Source organism: Scatophagus argus, chromosome 10 (assembly GCF_020382885.2).
Source record: "Scatophagus argus isolate fScaArg1 chromosome 10, fScaArg1.pri, whole genome shotgun sequence".
NCBI lineage: Eukaryota > Metazoa > Chordata > Actinopteri > Scatophagidae > Scatophagus > Scatophagus argus.
Window position 1 is genome coordinate 17,302,019 of NC_058502.1, and position 17,871 is coordinate 17,319,889.

The following is a 17,871-nucleotide window of genomic DNA, read 5'->3' on the forward strand; positions in this document are numbered from 1 at the left end:
TTACAGAGAAAATGAGGTATGAACTCAGTGGTAACCCTCAGGGAGGAGGGGAAAAACAAACTGGAAAACATTTCAGACAAATGAAAAGTAAGACACAGTGGATTTTCAGTAAGTTGTGTGAGCAGGCATGGGCCTGCCCACCCTGGATAAAGCTATCTGTCAGCACCAGGGGAGAACGTGCTCATGGGAACTGGATGACCTGCTGTACTTCACAGGTGTTATGAAGTGCTCAGGTGCTTGCAGTCTGCAACACTGAAATATCCTCATCTGAATGCCATCGAAATAATGACTGTATATATTCTAGACTAGACTACTTCTAGCAAACAGATAAATAAATGAATAAATAAGTGACTTCATGAATAAATCAGTCAGTGCAGAGCATAATATAACCCGTGTAAAAGACGATATATTGGCTTTTCACACTGTTATTTCAGAAACCAAGCCATGAAGATTTTAAACTCTCAGATTAGTTAGCATTACATATCACTACTATGACTGCTTTTGCTTTTACCCCCACAGACTGCAGAGCTGGCTTTGCTTCTCTTTGCTGCACATGGAGGTCTAATTCAATGGCTACTTATACAGATGATTGAGAATGCATAACAGAGACTTTTGTAGACAATTGATTTGGAGCCGGCTGTTAATTCCCGTCGTATGCCAGTAATTTCCATCTGTTAAATGAACATAAGTGCTCCTTGCAGCTCTGGATCCAAGCACACTTAATCTTGCGTTTCTGACATTACTTTGAATCTTATTTCAGGAGGGGTGAAAGCCAAGCAGCAGATGGAAACAAGACTTCCAGGAAATTAGTGGAGGTGGGGTGCAGCAACAACATGAGCTGGCATGGCGTATGCTTGTTTTCTTTAGGTGGAAGAAAAGCTGGGACAGATAGATAAAAGAGGGATTAAGTACATATAAGATGCAAAAGGGAAGTGGCAAGTGAGGATGGCTGGATGGGAGCTGTTATCAGAGCCATTTGGCTAGATGGGTGGTAGCCTAAAGTGTAAGCGGGGGACAGAATAGAAATCCTGCAGTGAGGCCCTGCATACTGATGATCTGGCTGTAACGGCTGGATCGGCTCTCCGGCAGTTATTCATTAAGCCATTAAAGGAAAACAATCGAGTCATTTGTGTGGCCTTCTGTTTCAGACTGTTTTTCTTCTCTTCGTGCTCTGCTTTTTTTGTTTTTTTTGCAGGAGAGAGGAGAAACAGAATACACGTGAATGAATAAATCTGAGGTGAAGAAAAGAGTGAAAACGTTTAGACGTTGGACTGCAAGCTGAAGCCAGCTGTTGGGCCTCCTTCTCAGCAGAAAAGAGGTAATTAACTGCGGAAGCGACTCATGCAGGAACTAATTTGCTTTTAAGACAGTTTGATAAATGAACGAACATTCAAATTCGATCTACCTGGGTTGAAATTGAAGTTGGTTAATTACAAAGAACACTTGATATAACGGGTCTTTTTCGCACAAAGTGGCTGCCATTAAACATCCAAGACCTGTAGCCACTTTGCGTCCTAATGAGGGCTGAGAGCGCCCTCTGCAGTCAACATCTTTACACAGGAAATAACACAGACAAAACTCTGAAGTTAATAATATTGATTTTATTGCCATCCATATATACATGTATCTTTTTTTCTACTGTAATATTTATACAGCTTAAAGCATTAAGCTCACTGTGTAAACAATGAACAGATAACAATGAAGGCTTAACTTTGTTTAGTTCATCAAAGTACAAAGAGAAGCAGCGAATATTAATCAACTAGTGCCTGATCATAAAGAGGCAGTACAGTACATGTTGCTTCCACAATACTGCATGACATGATTGGAGGAAGATACACAGCATCAGGTAAACTACAGCTGATTATCTGCTGGGTTGCGTGAAACCATGTTAACTCTCTATGAGAACCTACAGTATATCAGTAGAGCTATGTGTAATGGATCTACAGAACAACATGCAGTCCCTTAAAATAGGCCTGGGTTGCCATAGTGACAATGTCTGGGGGGGGGGACTGAACTGTAACACAGAACAACTCTGACGTGTTTATGAAACACAATGACACAAGAAAAAGGTCCTGTGGATGGACTTACTGTCTCATTTCACTAACTAAACACGTCACTAAAGTCTTTGCATTGTCACATGGAGGATTTGGATGATCAGCAGACATTTGCTGTGTGTGCAGAAGAAATACGGCAGCAAGTTTCTTAAGTGCTCGTCAGGCTTTGTGATTGTGATGAGCGACAAAGGGAGCAGCACAGATTATTGTTGGTGAATAAATGATCCATCAGCGGTCTGATTAAGATGAGCTACAACACATTTTGACAGTTCTTCTTGTAATACACACACACACACACCAGAGAACAACCTCATTATACAAACATCAAAGAATACAGAGAGCAAAGCATCCTCTCAAGACTCCATAAAAGGTAGAAAATTAAAAATTCCAAATTGGATTAATGAACAACAACCAGCATCTATTTGTCTGCACTGAACAAGCTAATTAAATGTTATCACTCAGGTGGCCGCAGTCAGATTCTTCTGGCCTCTGTGTGCAGGGAGATAATATATTAATGAGTGTCTAATAAGTGCAGGGCAGCCTGGCTAACTTTTTAGTTACAGCTGCAGAGCCTTGTGCAGTAGCAGGCTTTGGTCAGTCATGTATACGGCGCCACCTGCTGTGGGTAAAACGTTCAGTCTGTCAAGTGTCTGTCCAGAGGTATACTGTGTCTCTGCTACAGGGAGGCCAGATCAATCATCAGTTATCATTGACATAATGCGGTGCTTTTGGTTAAATCAAGAGCGCAAAGACTTCTGGAATACAGTCATGGAGTAGTAACAGAAGTCTTCTATAATGGCAGAGCATTTCAAAGTTAAATATTTAATTTATTATTTTAAATTGATTCTGCCACATTTAATCTCAGCAGCAAAAAAGGCAAATTAAATCTGCTGCGCTACAACAGTACTTTGAAATTATCAATACAGGCACACAAAATAAAGTTTAACAGGCAACCATTAAACAAATCTAATGAGTTAAATTCATTAACCAGCAAAAAACACAGTGATATCAATAACGTGTATTACTGCACTTGTTGGGGGAATCAGGAAAAAAAATTGTTTCTTTTGGGGCTGTTACATGCATACACATATGCACACAAACACACAATGGTCATACCAAACATTACGAAGTGTCATTATAGCCACAGACACAGCAGACTCCAGTGACGGACTCACAACTTCACATGGGGGAAATTCCTCATACCTCCTTTCTTCTCATGGTGTGGAGATGACGATCATAATTCCCCCGGATGCTGACACAGAGTTAATTCACATTGGTTAACTTTATTGAAGCTGGACTGAATGGACGACCCTTGACTTGACATAGAGGCTCTCTTCCAAACCTTCTGGTCTTCGAGGTCACTCGGTGCTCTCCTGGCCCAGCTCAACTCCATCTTTGCCAAGAATGCCTTCTGGCACACCTCCCTCTCCCTGAAACAGCTCCTCCATCAGCTGCTCCCCAGCGCTGCCGGCCCGTGATGCCCACAGAGCAGCGCCCTCCCTCAGGCCCAGAGAGCGTAGCAGCCGCGCATATTCCAAAAATGCAGCCTCGATGAGTTTATGTACAAACGCAGGTCAAGGAGAACTCAGGATAGCATAACATGGGACAAGCACAGCACACAAAGCCATCGCTCATGTGGAGACGCATGGATGATTAACATCAAAATGCCTGCATACAAACAAGTGACAAATCGAAGGGAAACTCTAAATAAATAAGCAAAGAAACATACTGAATGCAGATGCTTCTAAGTAGAACACAAGTGGGAGAACAGGTGGTTTGCTGAGTAAAAAAACTGTATGATTTATATAGTGACATTTGCAGTCACCAGACCTGAGACACTCTCATGTGCAGCGCCATTTTTGGCAGCTTTTGTCTGAGCTTGTGTCGTCTTGTCCTTGCACACATGAGTCTGATTGCATCAAAGTGAGAGGAACAGAACTGAGGTCTCATGATTTAGGCAGAGCAGTTATCTTCCTGTGTTAATTTTCACGTGCGTGAACTTGGATTTTGTTTCCCAGTCAGAACAGATGAGACTTTTAATGCAAACTTTTTGTGGCTTCAGTGGCCACAAGGACATCTTCACAGTCAATACTTTTAAATCAATGAGCCTAGGCTGAATACTAGAGACACTTTTATAAAATACTGTTAGATAAAATATAAGCTACAGCATCCAAAAGGCTTATAATGTTGAATCACCAACTCTCTAAAACGGCTTCAATACAAACTAGACATTAGAGCATTCATGAAGGGAAGATTTATTGCAGGAATTTTGGGGCAACTGAATGTAGGACTGGATATGCAGGTAACACACATTGGTACTTGCATCTGGGGATCAGACCCGAGTGTTTGTGCCCAGTTCATATAGTTTTATCATACATTTGTCACTTACCCGTATTTCGTGTGCCAGTTCTGACTAAAACAACCCAAAACACAAAATTGCTAAACATTTCTAGATGAAATATTATTTTAGAGAGAATATTTTCTTTTTTCTTTCTATTGTCTTCTTTATGATTATTGTTGCATATGGGTTTACACATTTTTGTTTAGACTGAATAACAACAAGATTAAGAATAAGACCAAGAACAACCCAAACTGACCAACTGATACCCGACATCTACTTTTTAGACACTGAGCATTTTATAAATTTGATAATAACTTTTTTGGTCTTTTATCTATGGTCAGGTATGATATGAAGTGTTTTCCAAGCGTATGTTGTAAAAGTGTGTCATACCTGAGCTCTGTGACCACAGTGTCATACTGACTTTTGGGAACATGTGAACTGTAGCAAAATGTGGACCATAGAGCATTTAAACTGACCTTGATTGAGAGAAAGCTCTCCACTACCGAGTGCATGCCTGTAGTCGAGATGGACGGAGCTAACGGCAGACCAAACGCTGCTTATAAATGGCCCTCGGAGTGCAGTAATGGGTTTTCAGAAAAGATATTGGATGAGTCGTTGGCCTCCATCACCCCATACTTCAGACAGGCTTCGATGAAGAGGGCGGCGCGATCAAATTGCCTCATGCTGCCCAGGATATAGAAGAATGAAGAGAAAGACACAGACAGAAGGAGGAGATGAGTGCTATTGTCAGAAACCAGAATCATCCCTGCCTTGATGTCTGTGATCCAAAAGCATACATCAACCCTGTTGTCCTGATGCTACTCTAATTCACCGTGAGAGCTTTTGTCGCCTAAGGCACCTCAGAACACGAGCTGTCAAGGAGAAGAAGGAGGAGGAGGAGGAATAGAAGGAGGAAGAGGAGGAGGAGCAGACCAACAGCACATTGATGCACGAGGTATAAGACACAGGGTCAGACCATGCTATACACTGTGAAGCATCCTCTAGTGTACTCAGGGGGGAAAAGGAAGAAAAAGAAGAAGAGAAAAAGACTCAAGTGTTTATGAGTGTGGATGATACAAAAGAGCAGTAAAGGCAGGAAGCTCGTGCTGCAAAAAGCATGAGGATAAATGCTTTAAAAAAAAATGGAAGTAAAAGTGGGAATTTCAAGTTATATATTGTAAGACTGTCTATCTGCATGGATGCATTTTGGAGAGTGGAATTAAGACACAGAATTTGTGTTATTCAAAAAAAAATCAATACTTTTCAAGACCTCAGTCTTACTCTGGTCCATTTTTTAATGTCTGAATATATAGAGTTGGCCCAAAGCAGCACTGGTCATGGTTCGTACCTGTGGAGCATCTCTCCCACTTTGTAAAAGCAGCCCAGGGAAAGCAACACCAGGATGGCTTTGGACTTGTGGTTGACCTGCGGGGAGCACAGGTGCTCTGCCCAGCGCTTCAGCACATCTGCGCTCTCTGCTGGGCTCAGACGCACCTGGAAACACACACACACAGCTTTCACAGTACAGAAACTCCAACTGCTTCAGAGGTGCTTTCTTAAAGGCAAATTGTATGGACAGTGTAAAAACATGGTAGTGTTGTGCAGCTACAAATGACAGGTAGATAAAAGAAATATGGCCAAGAATAATTTTAGTGGCTACAAGATATGCCTATTGGGTATGACTTTAGTATTTAAAAACAGGTAGTAACACCTCTTTAAAATGATTTCAGAGGTCCATAGATGAAGATCTGTTGTATAGGAATATTATGGAGTTGGCCAATAACAATTTGATTTTTGAAGCATTTGTTTTTTAAATCTTTTGATGTAGAAATGGAGGGATGATTTTAGTATATAATTGCTCAAAATGCTGTATAGAAAGCACAAGAAAGCATTGACAGAAGTGGACTTAAAAGTCTTAAAAAAGGGAACAAAGGAAAACCTATCTACATTTAGGCTATTTGGTTTAATCTATGCAACTACATTTTTACTATGTTCTTAGAATTTACATAGAAAACTCAAACCTTATATATAAACAGTCAAACCCACCCACTACACCATCCGCCCACACACTCAAAAACTACACAAACATTACACTGTATGTGAGATTTCCTGTTGATGGACAGCGTCATGCTGAGTTACCTTAGCCAGCCAAGCGGCGCGGTTCCACTCCCCATAGGTCTGCAAGTAGCGGCATGCATCTGCCGCCTTGTCAATCAAACACAGCAGCTGTACTCCCTCTGACGGACAACAAAAGAAAAGAATTTGTATATGGATGTGGGGCAGTGAAAAGAAAGTCTATTACCACACAAGGCGGCTTACTCTGCCAAGACACAGGTGTGATGTTCTCTTAATACAGTGTAAATCTGCTATTTGTAGCCACACTCATCATGCAATGTGAATGTAGTCCAAACCAATGAGGATATTCCAGAAGCTGAGAAAAAACCTCTGTATCCTTTTTAAAACCTCTATAAGTCATATGATATTTAAAGGTGTCTAGTTCCTTTAAAGGTTGAAAGAACAGATTAATTATTTAAAGATATTTTAAGGCACATTCAAAGCTGCAGACCCTCACAAAACGAATGCTGCTTGTACATAATAAAACAGAAGCATAAAAGGTTGCTAAATGCAACCAGACATATAGCAACACTACCTGCTAGCTTGCCATTGGCAATCATGTTTGTGGCCACTAGTTTGATGGTGGACTGTGAGGGTCCTGAAGAGGTGATGGTGGTCACTAGGCAGGCCTTGAGTGAATCGCAGTAGTAGCTGGAGTTGTCTGCGCTCGTCTCCAGCAGTAACTGCACTGCCCGGTCTGTCTGAGAGCAGCAACAAAGAGGAAAGGTAATGAGTGAGGTAGCGGAGGAAGACACAGCAGTAGTAGCTCAGGGAGGTGACCACTGTGTCAGCTGAACAAGACAGAATAACGAGGGGAAATTATGTTTATTATCGTGCTTTTCATCTGGTGGAGAACAAGGCTCACGCTGGGGTCAGCTCAGACTGTTTGCTGGAGCATTGCACCTCTGACAAACAGCCTGCTGATTGCAGCCTGTGATTAGAGAGAGAGTGGTGACATTGAGAAGGGAGAGGTGACTCCATTCCCACAGGCTGAGACGCCGGGGAGGAAAGGAGGTAGCACTTCTTGTCCATCTTGCTTCATTAGGCTTCACAGTACTGATATGACCCATTTACCATTATGACAGCATGCATGTATGCACGGCTAAGGAGTGTGAATGTGTTGTGGCAGTGTGTGTGAGAGAGAGAAGGATAGTCTGAAAGATGCAAATAAGATAGAGTTTGCATTACATGTATTTCTTTTTTTTAAAAAAAGGATGATGTTACAGTATGCTAATCACTTTGAGATCAATCACAAAAGGTGTTTTACCTAAAAACAGGAACATTTGAGCAGGAACTCACGTCTAATTTCATGCAACAGCCTCCTACAGACACTGTCATTTGTAATGTAATACTTACCTGACCCAACAGGAGGAGCTGGTCAGCACATTTCTTTGTGTGTTCATAACTAGAGCGCTTCACCTCCTGCAGGTGAACCCGATCCAACTGGAACTTCTGTTGAGCAGAACTACAGGTTAGCTTACTTTTATTTGGGTCTGAGCTGGTGCACATAGAAACACTGAAGAAACTAAAAGAGCAAAAAAGACAATTCTAGAGCCAGAGATGGCGAGTGTAATCTTAACTCTGGTAAAATATTCAGGAGTTGTCAGTGTTTCTGGTGCCAAAGCCTCCCATACTGCCTTTCATTACTGGTGGCTTTTTTCACATTAATTCATTACACGTTCCCTGATGGGAGATCTTTTTTTTCTTTTCTGGAAATAAAACACAAAAACAGCCCTAGATATAAGCTCGTAAGTTTTCTAAGAGGACTAGAGGGCAAAATGATAGAATGAGGGGAGAGATAACAGCATAGCAGAAAATTAGTAAGAGTCTGTGTGTCAGTGTGACTGTACAACTGTATATTTATATCTAACACAGAATTTGTACTTTTTTTGCACTTCATTATGATGAATCCTTCTGTGAGTCACAGCCGTGGGCATAAATCCTTGCAGAGACACCAAATGAGTTTAGGAACTGTGTGCTCTGTATTGGAGTCTGGGATATTAGTAATTACAGTCAGACTTCTGCTGCTGAAGCTATTTTATGACAACAGGAGCCAAATGTAGCTGCAGACTGTCGGGGTAGCACTTTGAAAGTATTAACTTTGTGATCACTATGTGGCCCCTCATTAGCAGAGACTAGAACATCTCAAAAACAGAATGGGGTGTTATCCATTAAAAAAAAAATCCAAAAAACGTGAAAAACACCCCAAAAACTAAAATTACAGGCATAGTTGAAAGTTTTCAATAAGACCCGTACTGACAGAAAGAAAGAGAGTCCATTTAAATTCTGTCACTTCAAATGTGCTAAAAGTTACTTGACTTGGCTAATTTCCTTTCATCAAAACAGGTACATGTTGTCTCCTCTCTGCTTTCATCTCTACTTACTTGAAGATACTGATGTAGCCTTGCGAGGGAAAAAACCAAAACCACAAAAAACTGAATAAAAGTCGTCTCTTGTGTGTACCAACTGCAGTGTACCAACTTTTTAATTACTATGCACACAATTTCTTGAAAGTAAAGTCTACAGAAGTATTTTTTGCAGCCTGGACACAAAACCAATGTGTGGTACATCACAGCTGCAGAACAAGAAAATAAACCTATAATGAAAAAACCATTGCATTCACCACAGCAGTATGGAGGTGGATATTTTTGTTCAGTGGTCTGTGTGGCTGCCATGTCGACCAGCGGAGTGATGCGAGGAGACAAGGCACACCAATCAATGGCATCTTCTAAAGAAACTTTTCTAATGCTCTTCAGAACAAACTAGGTCAATAATTAAAGCAGGAAAAAAAGAGACGATTCAGGGCATTGTTCATAAGGCCTGTGTAAGACTGTTCGGGTATGTCATCAGCGAGACGCATTGATCCGAGCAATGACATGGTGCAAACAAGAGAGGGATTTGCTTTTAATTGAGCATATCCCGTTGTGGTTTGGAATCACTGTGAGGAGACGCTGTGGGAATTAAATGTACTGAGGGTGAAGTGAAAGATAGGTTTGACCTCAGAGATTTGAGATAGACAATGTCATTAATAATGAGAATGTACTGTGTGACTGGGCCGACGTTGTCGACACTGTGGATGACAAGGGACAGGACGGTATTTGTCTGTGAGAGGTCTGAAGTTAAGATAGTAACCGTCTCTGGATGAGTCCTAAGGGAATTTTTAAAAGTTGACTGCTTGTGCATTTGTTTCTACTGTCTGTGTTTACCAAACTTTGTTTATTTAAGAGAGAAAAAAGAAACAAAAACAGGTTAAGTTCATTTTCTTCTCCGGCTTCACTGACCTGGAAGTAAGAGCTCTCACACAGGACATCATGGCAGATGTCCAGGTGGTTCTGAGGTGAAGGTTGGGTTCCTTCACTTTGGCCTTGTCCCTCTGCAGTCGACACACTCAGTTGGCGAGCCTGGGCAAACGACTGGAGGTAGTGAGACGCCACCGTCCAGAAGTGAAGATCCGACTCATCCCCGAACAGCCTGCAGTTTACCACAACAACTGATGAGCTGAGCCCAAAGCTAATGACGCTCTATCTGGAGTAGTTGGTCAAATTTCGTAGACGAAATCAACCCACTGCTTGGTTCTTCAACTAGTTCACTCACTAATGACCATAAGACTTGTATCTTCCAGCCCACGCACTGCCATTTGAGCAAGCTCCCCTCCTCTCCCTCTTCACATCCTTTTCTTTCCAGTCTCCTTTTAACATATCTGCACAGGCACACAGCTGTTGCTAGGTTACCATGCCACATTATCAATGGCATGAAAACTTGGACGGACAGAGAAATAACCAGAAGCTCACAGCATTCACTTTACAAAAACGATCTCTGGGATTTTCCAGGTAAATCATGGCTTTAATACCAGGATGTAAGCAGGGGATGGGGGGTATTGTATTCTTCCTCAGATTGGCTGTTCCAGATTTGTCAGATGCTCGAGGGAAATGAGAACTGGAGCAGAGATGAGATCAGAGTTGCTGACACCAGCTCTCATGTCATGCTTTTTTGTGGAGACACAGAATCACGACTTTACAGTTACAGCAAAAATAAACCCCGTAGTAATCTCGGCTGATAATTTGACTGTTTTAAAAACAGAATTACTCAATTTGCAATATAAAATCATCTTGTTTGTCTTTCTCAATTACATTACATATGCTAAATTAAATAGAAAAAAACTTAAATGATACCATTAAGCACAGATTTCTGCAGAGAAATCACTCCTGATGAATGTAATCATGTTTTGCTGTTAACAACAACAAAGCTAACAAGCACCTTGATTGTAAACCCAGTTTGGCTTTAAATCATTGCTAACAAATAGATTCAATCAGGACAGACAGGAAAACATTAGCAGAAGCAAATATATTATTTTGTTATAGGCAGGTTTAACATCTGTTATAATGCAAAGTTTTTGTATTTACAGTTATAATATTGGATGACATCAAATGGAAGAGAGTGACCTCACATCCAGGGCAGCAGATTGTTATTCATTATTTTAGAGCTTATACAAACTATGTTTTAGTTAAAACTCAGCCACTACATTTTTGACAGAAGTATCCGATTGTGTGAAGTGTCTGATTGTTAACAAAATAATCCTGCTGTGGTACCAGCAAACCCTCATTAACACAGTGCAGTCTGTGCAGACAACAAAGACTGGTAACTCCATGCTGAGTTTAAACTCACCGTGAGACCAGGAGGCAGCGCTGAAGCAGGCTGAGCTCTGGGTCCTGTAGCACATTCTTCATATCACTAGGGAGCCAATCAGAGACAGACAATCAAAACACAGTGAGGGCCAATTACACTTCTCAAACACGGCAGGCACAGTGTGGCTGTTACGGGAGATTCCTCTTATCTGCCAACCCACAGACTACATGCTCTTTGGGCCTGCTGTCTAAACACAAATGACCATGGGACTCGACTGCAAGCCAAAAGTACACAAACAAAAACTGGCACTTGGCACAGATACCTTCACAAACACACATGCTCTGTCATCTGATTGGTGGCCCCTTACTTCCAGTGAAGGAAAATCTTCACTTCACCATACCAAGAATTTTTGACAATGCTTTGCTTCCAACTCTGTGGCAACAGTTTGGAGAAGGTCCTTTGCTATTCCAGCATGACTGTGCCCCAGTGCACAAAGCAAAGTCCATAGAGACATGGTGGGATGAGTTTGGTGTGGAAGAACTTGACTAACCTGCACAGAGTCCTGACCTCAACCTCATCCAACATATTTGGTATGAACTGCAATGAAGACTGTGAGCCAGGCCTTTTGATCCACCATCAGTGTCTGACCTCACAAATGCTCACGGATGGGCAAAAATTCCCACAAAAACACAAAAATGTGTGGAAAGCTTCCCAGAAGAGTGGAAGTTGATATGACTGCAAAGCTGTCTGTTTATTCAGAATGCAATATCATTATGGTCCATGTTGGAGTAATGGTCAGGTGGCCCAATACTTTAGTCCATATAGTGTATAGTGTAGAGCTACAGTGTGTAATCAGCACCATTAGAATGAGAACTCACTTTGACAAGGAGTTCAGCTGCTCCTGGATCAGGCCTTTTATCTCGTCTTTCTCACTGTAGTCTCTGAAACAGAGAGATCAAGCTTAGTGAAATTGCTCCGCTTACATTTCACTAAAATAAAATCTGACCTGATATTAAATGGGAAGCGGAGAGCAGTCGATCAGTGATGTCAGGCAGTAATAGAAAACTCTATTCTCGCATTTATGCTCAGGTCAGGCAGCACCCTGCAAGTGCTGTTAATATAGCTGCCTGACATATGATGAGGCAGCTGCGTGTGTTTAATGGAAGAAAGAAGCATCACAGTGAGAACTCAGTTTATTTGAGGCATAATTACATCGACTGTAGTTAAACCAGATGTAGCCATCTGAAAAAACTTTCCCAGGATGGCTGTGATTGGCTCCCATGTTGACACTGTTTACTGAGGTGAGTTGTTTGCACGGGCAAAGAGGGTATTCTTTTTATGAGGGCAATAAATCGAATGCTTGGGTGGTTGGAAGATGGCACTATGGTATAAGAGAATACATCAAGGCAAGGCCCATACCTGGATGGGTGGTAAATTTGGGTGGTAAATTTTCTTAAATCTGACTCACTGATTCGCTTATTACTAAAACAAAAACTATTCCAGCAATTTAAATGTGAACTGAAATCAATCAAATCCAAAGAGAAACTGCACTGAACACAGATGGCACTATCAAGTTTTCAACTGAACCACGTTTCTGCTGAAACTGCAGTGCTGTGCTTTTCTTGTGCAAGTTTCATTCAACAAGTTGCTTACAAACTTGCTTCAATGAATTATAATCGTAAACATTCAGAACAAGAACATGAAAACTAGGACTTAGGCAAGATCTTAACAAAGTCATGATTTTCATTCTGGCGATAATGTGAGTCCCAACCCATGCAGGCCCCCTGGCGCTGAAAACATAAAATGAACAAATTCTGTGATATCACATCATAACACTCGTGACATCATACAAAGGGTGATTTTAGAGAGGACACATTTTAGGGTGACTTACTCTAAGCTGAGACTTACACTTGAGTGATGTCCATTGTGAAGGTTCCTGACCAGGGCTGCAGCAGGAGAAAAGCCTTGAGAGTGAGGGCAGCTCGAGGCACCAGCAGGTAAGGACACCACACTGGATCTAAAAATTATCCACACAAGAAATCAGAAAGAACACAAAATTAGACCATGGCTGTTAATGCCATCATGATCATGCATATCATGTATCATTATCTAATGTGGAACTGTGCAGATATGTAAAAAGCATTTATTTTTTGAGGAATTAATCCTTCGTCTAGTCCATTTAATCAACCCTCTATATGCAATTTTACTTTGATTTCTTCACACTCTTCGTTGCCTGGCTCACCGCTCAGGTCTTGTTCATCCATGCGGTAACTGGCAGACTTCATGGCCATCTCCAGCACTCGGATGCAGCCGTCGTCAGAGGCCAGCACAACCTTATCTGATGTGCACCAGTCAATGTCTAGTATGCGGTAGTTCACATTGCGCCCAACCCGCATGCTGCTGACCATTTGGACCTGCCAGAGAGGAGGAAGACCACAGTAGTTAGTGTCAAACCACCACTTAAAAACTATTGGGGGATGGTGTGAAATTACGAGTTTCTCTGCAAAACTCAAAAGGGACAAAGACACAACATGGGTTGATTTTTGGATTCAGTAAAAGCCTGTTGTATCGACAGAGGATGGCCAATGTGGCTGCAACTGTAAACTAATTTATGTTGCGTAAAACAGGACAAAGAACAGATGGCTAAGCGGACGAAGAACCTTTCCAGAAAATGGTCTGCAAAATCTCTCTTCCTCTGGCTTTTTATGAGGCCGTATGGGAGGCAGTGCAAACGAGCTGTCGGCAAAGCACTGAAGCATTTCAGAGATCTCTCCTGCACTCCCTCTCCTCCCTCATTCTCTCCCATCGCTCCCCTCGTTCTCTCTCCACCACTCCTTTTCCCCAAACCTATGGCTGTTACTTGTTTCCCTCTTTAGCTTGATAACATCTGTTGTCTGGGTTTTATGACTGGGGACTGAAAAGTGTGTCTTATCTTCCCTCTCCCCTCAGGGAACCACATCCAGACAATGGTGCTCCGGTGGGACCTTCTCCCTCCACCCCACGCTGCTTAATACACCAGCATATCTACCTGTGTCCACATTCATCTGCTTTTCAATTTTTTTTACCACATTGCTGCTGGGTAAGCTTACAAATATTGTGGCATAGATACAGACAACACACAAAAACAGTCTGGTCTGTGACATTAGATAATATGATGAACTGGAGCGCAAACTAGAACCAGAAGGATCATTAGATGAGCTGAACTGAAGAAACTACAGTGAAAAACCTTTTGGGTGATCATGACTTCAGCAAACAAAGTTAAAGAGGTAGCAAGGGTGCATGTCACTTAGAACAATCAGGATCATCCATCCTGCCATAGTTGTGCTTATGCATGTCAGTGGAAAGCTTTAAAAGCTTGTTTATGTGCACTTCTCGATGCACTGTAATGATTCCTTAATAAAACAAGACAATCACAGTGGATATTACCACAGCATTATATTGAGAGAGGACATTAGTTATATATACCCCACCACATTACTGTTGTGCTTCAGTGATTACAGTTCGAGGAAAACACATTCACTCTGCCATAGTAAATCCCTTAAGATGTAAACCACAGCTACAGTATGAACCTGAAGAGCTTGGCAGATTCGTCTCTTTTATTTCAGATATGCAGAGTGGAGTCGGGTGATGAATGTTGGGAATTTATAATGTGTTAGAGAACACCAATCAATGAATCAACTGGAAAAGTTTCATGGCAATGGTGTCACTGATGCTCAGGGTTGGTGTGTGGAGGCTCACCTCTTTGGTATCCCAGACCTCTGCTCCGTCTGTGTACATGACCAGCAGCTTTTGGTTGCCCTTTCCAGGGGCAAAGCGAATCTTCTTCACCCAGCCACGATGTGTTGGTATTCCCCTGAAAACATAAACAGCGCTGGTCATTTTGGGATGATATCCCCTCCTTCCTACTCAATGGTAATTTCTTTCCAACTCATTTAAAAAGAAAAAGGTAACATGAGCATATATAGACAGACAAACATTATCATCATTACTACTATTATTATTTATCACATGCATGAGGTTCAAAGCACAAATCTCAAATTTGAAGAAAAATGTCAAATATATAAAAACACAACAGAGTAAAATAAACACTTAGATAATGATTGCTGTGTAGTAAGCAGCTGTTACCTGGACAAACGAGCTTTGAGGTCCCAGAAGTTGAGATTTCCGTCCACGTCCCCAAGTACAAGGGTATCACCTTTCCAGGCAATGCAAGCGATGCTGCCCATACTACCCTGTAACAAGGGAAAGGAAGGGAAGGCATGTATTTAGTGAGAGATGAAAAATAAGAAAGCGACAACTCAACATTTGCCCTCTGCTTAAAGATTCCCAATTAAGTCATGTATTTGAAACTGCGACTAAAGTAAACCTAAACATGTATTTGCCAATTTTAACAGCATGTCTTGCTTTTAAGGCTGTTAGGTAAATAAATCAAATCATATCTTTCACACAGCCAATCAATGGATAGCTAATACAGTGAGTGCAAACTGAAGAGCAAACGAACCACATTTCCCTCTGCTATAAAAACAACATACTCTCTGGCGCTTTATGTTTGAGTGTGAATCCACACTCCAAAATATCAGTGGCAGCAGAAAGGTGAGCAAACACAACATCTCAGTTTAAATAAGGCTGCACCACAAGACAGAGTGTTGATGTGAAGACATAAAGTGCCAGCACACCTTTAGTGTGTACACAGCGGATGATAGGACAAAACTTTTTAGGAGAGTTTTGTCAGTTTTCTGACAGAGATATGGAGATCTTCTATCATCCTGAAAGGACTGTAAAACCTATTGGGGTATGCAAATCTATGAGCAATAACTCTGCAGCAGTCACGAAGGTAAGACTTGAAATCCCCAGGTAAACCTCCAGCGTCTTTCTGTCTGCTCTGAATAGATCCAGGTAGTGAGCGAGCAAAACATTGACTGTCTAACAATCCAATCGGCTGCACAGAAACCGACTTGAGAATTTGATAAACTTTTGTGACTTTCCTTTAGAAATATTCTATAGAGCAAGCTGAATTTTTCCACCGCGAAAGAAAAAAGGAAATAAAAATGGATATATGTTCGTGATGAGGGGGTGTGACTGTGTTGTGTTTGTTGACAAAAGATGCGGACAAGCGAAAGCAAAAACAGAAGGTGCTACCTATTCTACAGCACCATTCAGCCTGACGCAAATTGAAGTCGCAACTCAATAACGAGGACAAGAAAGTTCCCAAATCTAATGTCTTCTAAAAGACTTCTCAAAACTAGCTGCAATTACATGGTACTTATGTGTAAAATGGATGCTTGGGAGAGTAAACACGTTTCTTTAATCAACAATCAAAGGGTTCTTTGTTAGTGGTGACACGTCGACTTGTAAAGTAATCACAACATCCTGCTGCTGTGATTGTAATCATTCAGGCGAAAAGAAAGCCTGTCTGTTTACCAGCCTGGCCATTTTGCTGTCAAAGCACGTTATTAACAAGATTACCATTAGATGCTTTACAGGCAAATACAGTAACCGTTCATGTTCCTCTGAGTCATACCCTGAACCAGTGGAGAGTTATTTATATATATTGTACAAGTGCAAAACATAATCTGGAACAAACTGATAACACACCCAAAATCACACACATTCAGTTGGTTGTTTGTTTTGAACATTAAAAGGTGTCATCTGGCACAAACGAGATGAAACAAAAGCTGCAGAATATATCTGAAAAAGCTTCACCTTGACTGCATGTAGTTTAAGACTATAAGTGTGACACATTAGTTTGACCATTTGGCGTTACACAGCCGACATCTAAGTCCCACACAAAAAAACACCTGAAGCACACAGAATATAGAAGGGGAGTGATGACTTTTGCTTTGTAAAGGAGGAAATTGGGCAGATGCTTCAGTGTTTCTTCTGAGCTCCAAAACTCTGTAAAATGTTGACACAATGAAGACCTTCGATCACAAAAATAGGGAGGTAATTGATGAACACTCCACTATCATCTTTTCAGTCTCTTTGAAACTGAAAAAGAATAGTCTATATTGAAAAAAAGGAAAAGATTTAACCTTTGAACATCCTTGATGCTGCCAGAGCAACAACAAAAAACAAAACCCAAAAACAAACAAAGGGGGACATATCTGTTGTTCTTCTATAAAAATGATGGATATGGTGTGTTGTGTAAAGATGAAATACAGATAAGGGACTGTGTAGGTTACAATACTGAGAGAAAATACTGATTATTAGATTCCACAGATGATCGATTGGTACATTCATTTACAGAGAGAGGAAAGAGGAAAACTCAAAAGTAGAAGTAGGATACACACGGATGCCTGCAGCTTGTAAGCAGGGAAAAGAAAAGATATTTAGATCTAAATGTTCAGAAAGGATTAACAGAATATGATACTTAATGGAGAGGGAGAGAAACAAGTCGTCAAAGCTTTGTGCATGGATCAGTGTGGATGACCTTGACGTACTTCAGGAACATATGAAGTAAAAAAGAGACATAAAAAGAGACATAGTCCCTGGACTCACATCAGGGGGAATTCGTGCACCATCTTTGACTGTGTTGCCCTCTACGGTGATGTGGTAGACTTGCCCGTCTGTGTCAGTGAATACAAAATGCTCCCTGGCTGAGATGGCCTGACTGGTCTCTGACTTGCTTTCAGCATCCTGCAAGAGACTGTAGTGAAGAAACATGTCAGTTTTTTACCCTCTTTCCAGTGGGAAATACTTTGGCAAGACTTCTTGATATTCTGCTGTTGACAGTAG

At 41.3% G+C, this 17,871-nt stretch overlaps 1 protein-coding gene across 1 annotated transcript in view; it reads right to left on the reverse strand.

The window, feature by feature from the left end:
• Positions 1 to 1,581: 1,581 nt before the first annotated feature.
• wdr11 (WD repeat domain 11) overlaps positions 1,582 to 17,871 on the reverse strand; it is a 48,901-nt gene continuing 32,611 nt past the window's right edge. Inside the window, exons 16-29 of the mRNA XM_046401378.1 lie at positions 17,635 to 17,782; positions 15,262 to 15,368; positions 14,875 to 14,989; positions 13,379 to 13,550; positions 13,045 to 13,153; positions 12,015 to 12,077; positions 11,176 to 11,241; positions 9,792 to 9,981; positions 7,867 to 7,962; positions 7,046 to 7,211; positions 6,535 to 6,632; positions 5,744 to 5,889; positions 5,000 to 5,079; positions 1,582 to 3,615 (exon numbers count right to left, since the gene is read on the reverse strand). Coding sequence (XP_046257334.1) covers positions 3,413 to 3,615; positions 5,000 to 5,079; positions 5,744 to 5,889; positions 6,535 to 6,632; positions 7,046 to 7,211; positions 7,867 to 7,962; positions 9,792 to 9,981; positions 11,176 to 11,241; positions 12,015 to 12,077; positions 13,045 to 13,153; positions 13,379 to 13,550; positions 14,875 to 14,989; positions 15,262 to 15,368; positions 17,635 to 17,782 — 1,759 coding nt within the window. The 3' untranslated portion in view covers positions 1,582 to 3,412. The remainder of the gene's footprint in view (positions 3,616 to 4,999; positions 5,080 to 5,743; positions 5,890 to 6,534; positions 6,633 to 7,045; positions 7,212 to 7,866; positions 7,963 to 9,791; positions 9,982 to 11,175; positions 11,242 to 12,014; positions 12,078 to 13,044; positions 13,154 to 13,378; positions 13,551 to 14,874; positions 14,990 to 15,261; positions 15,369 to 17,634; positions 17,783 to 17,871) is intronic.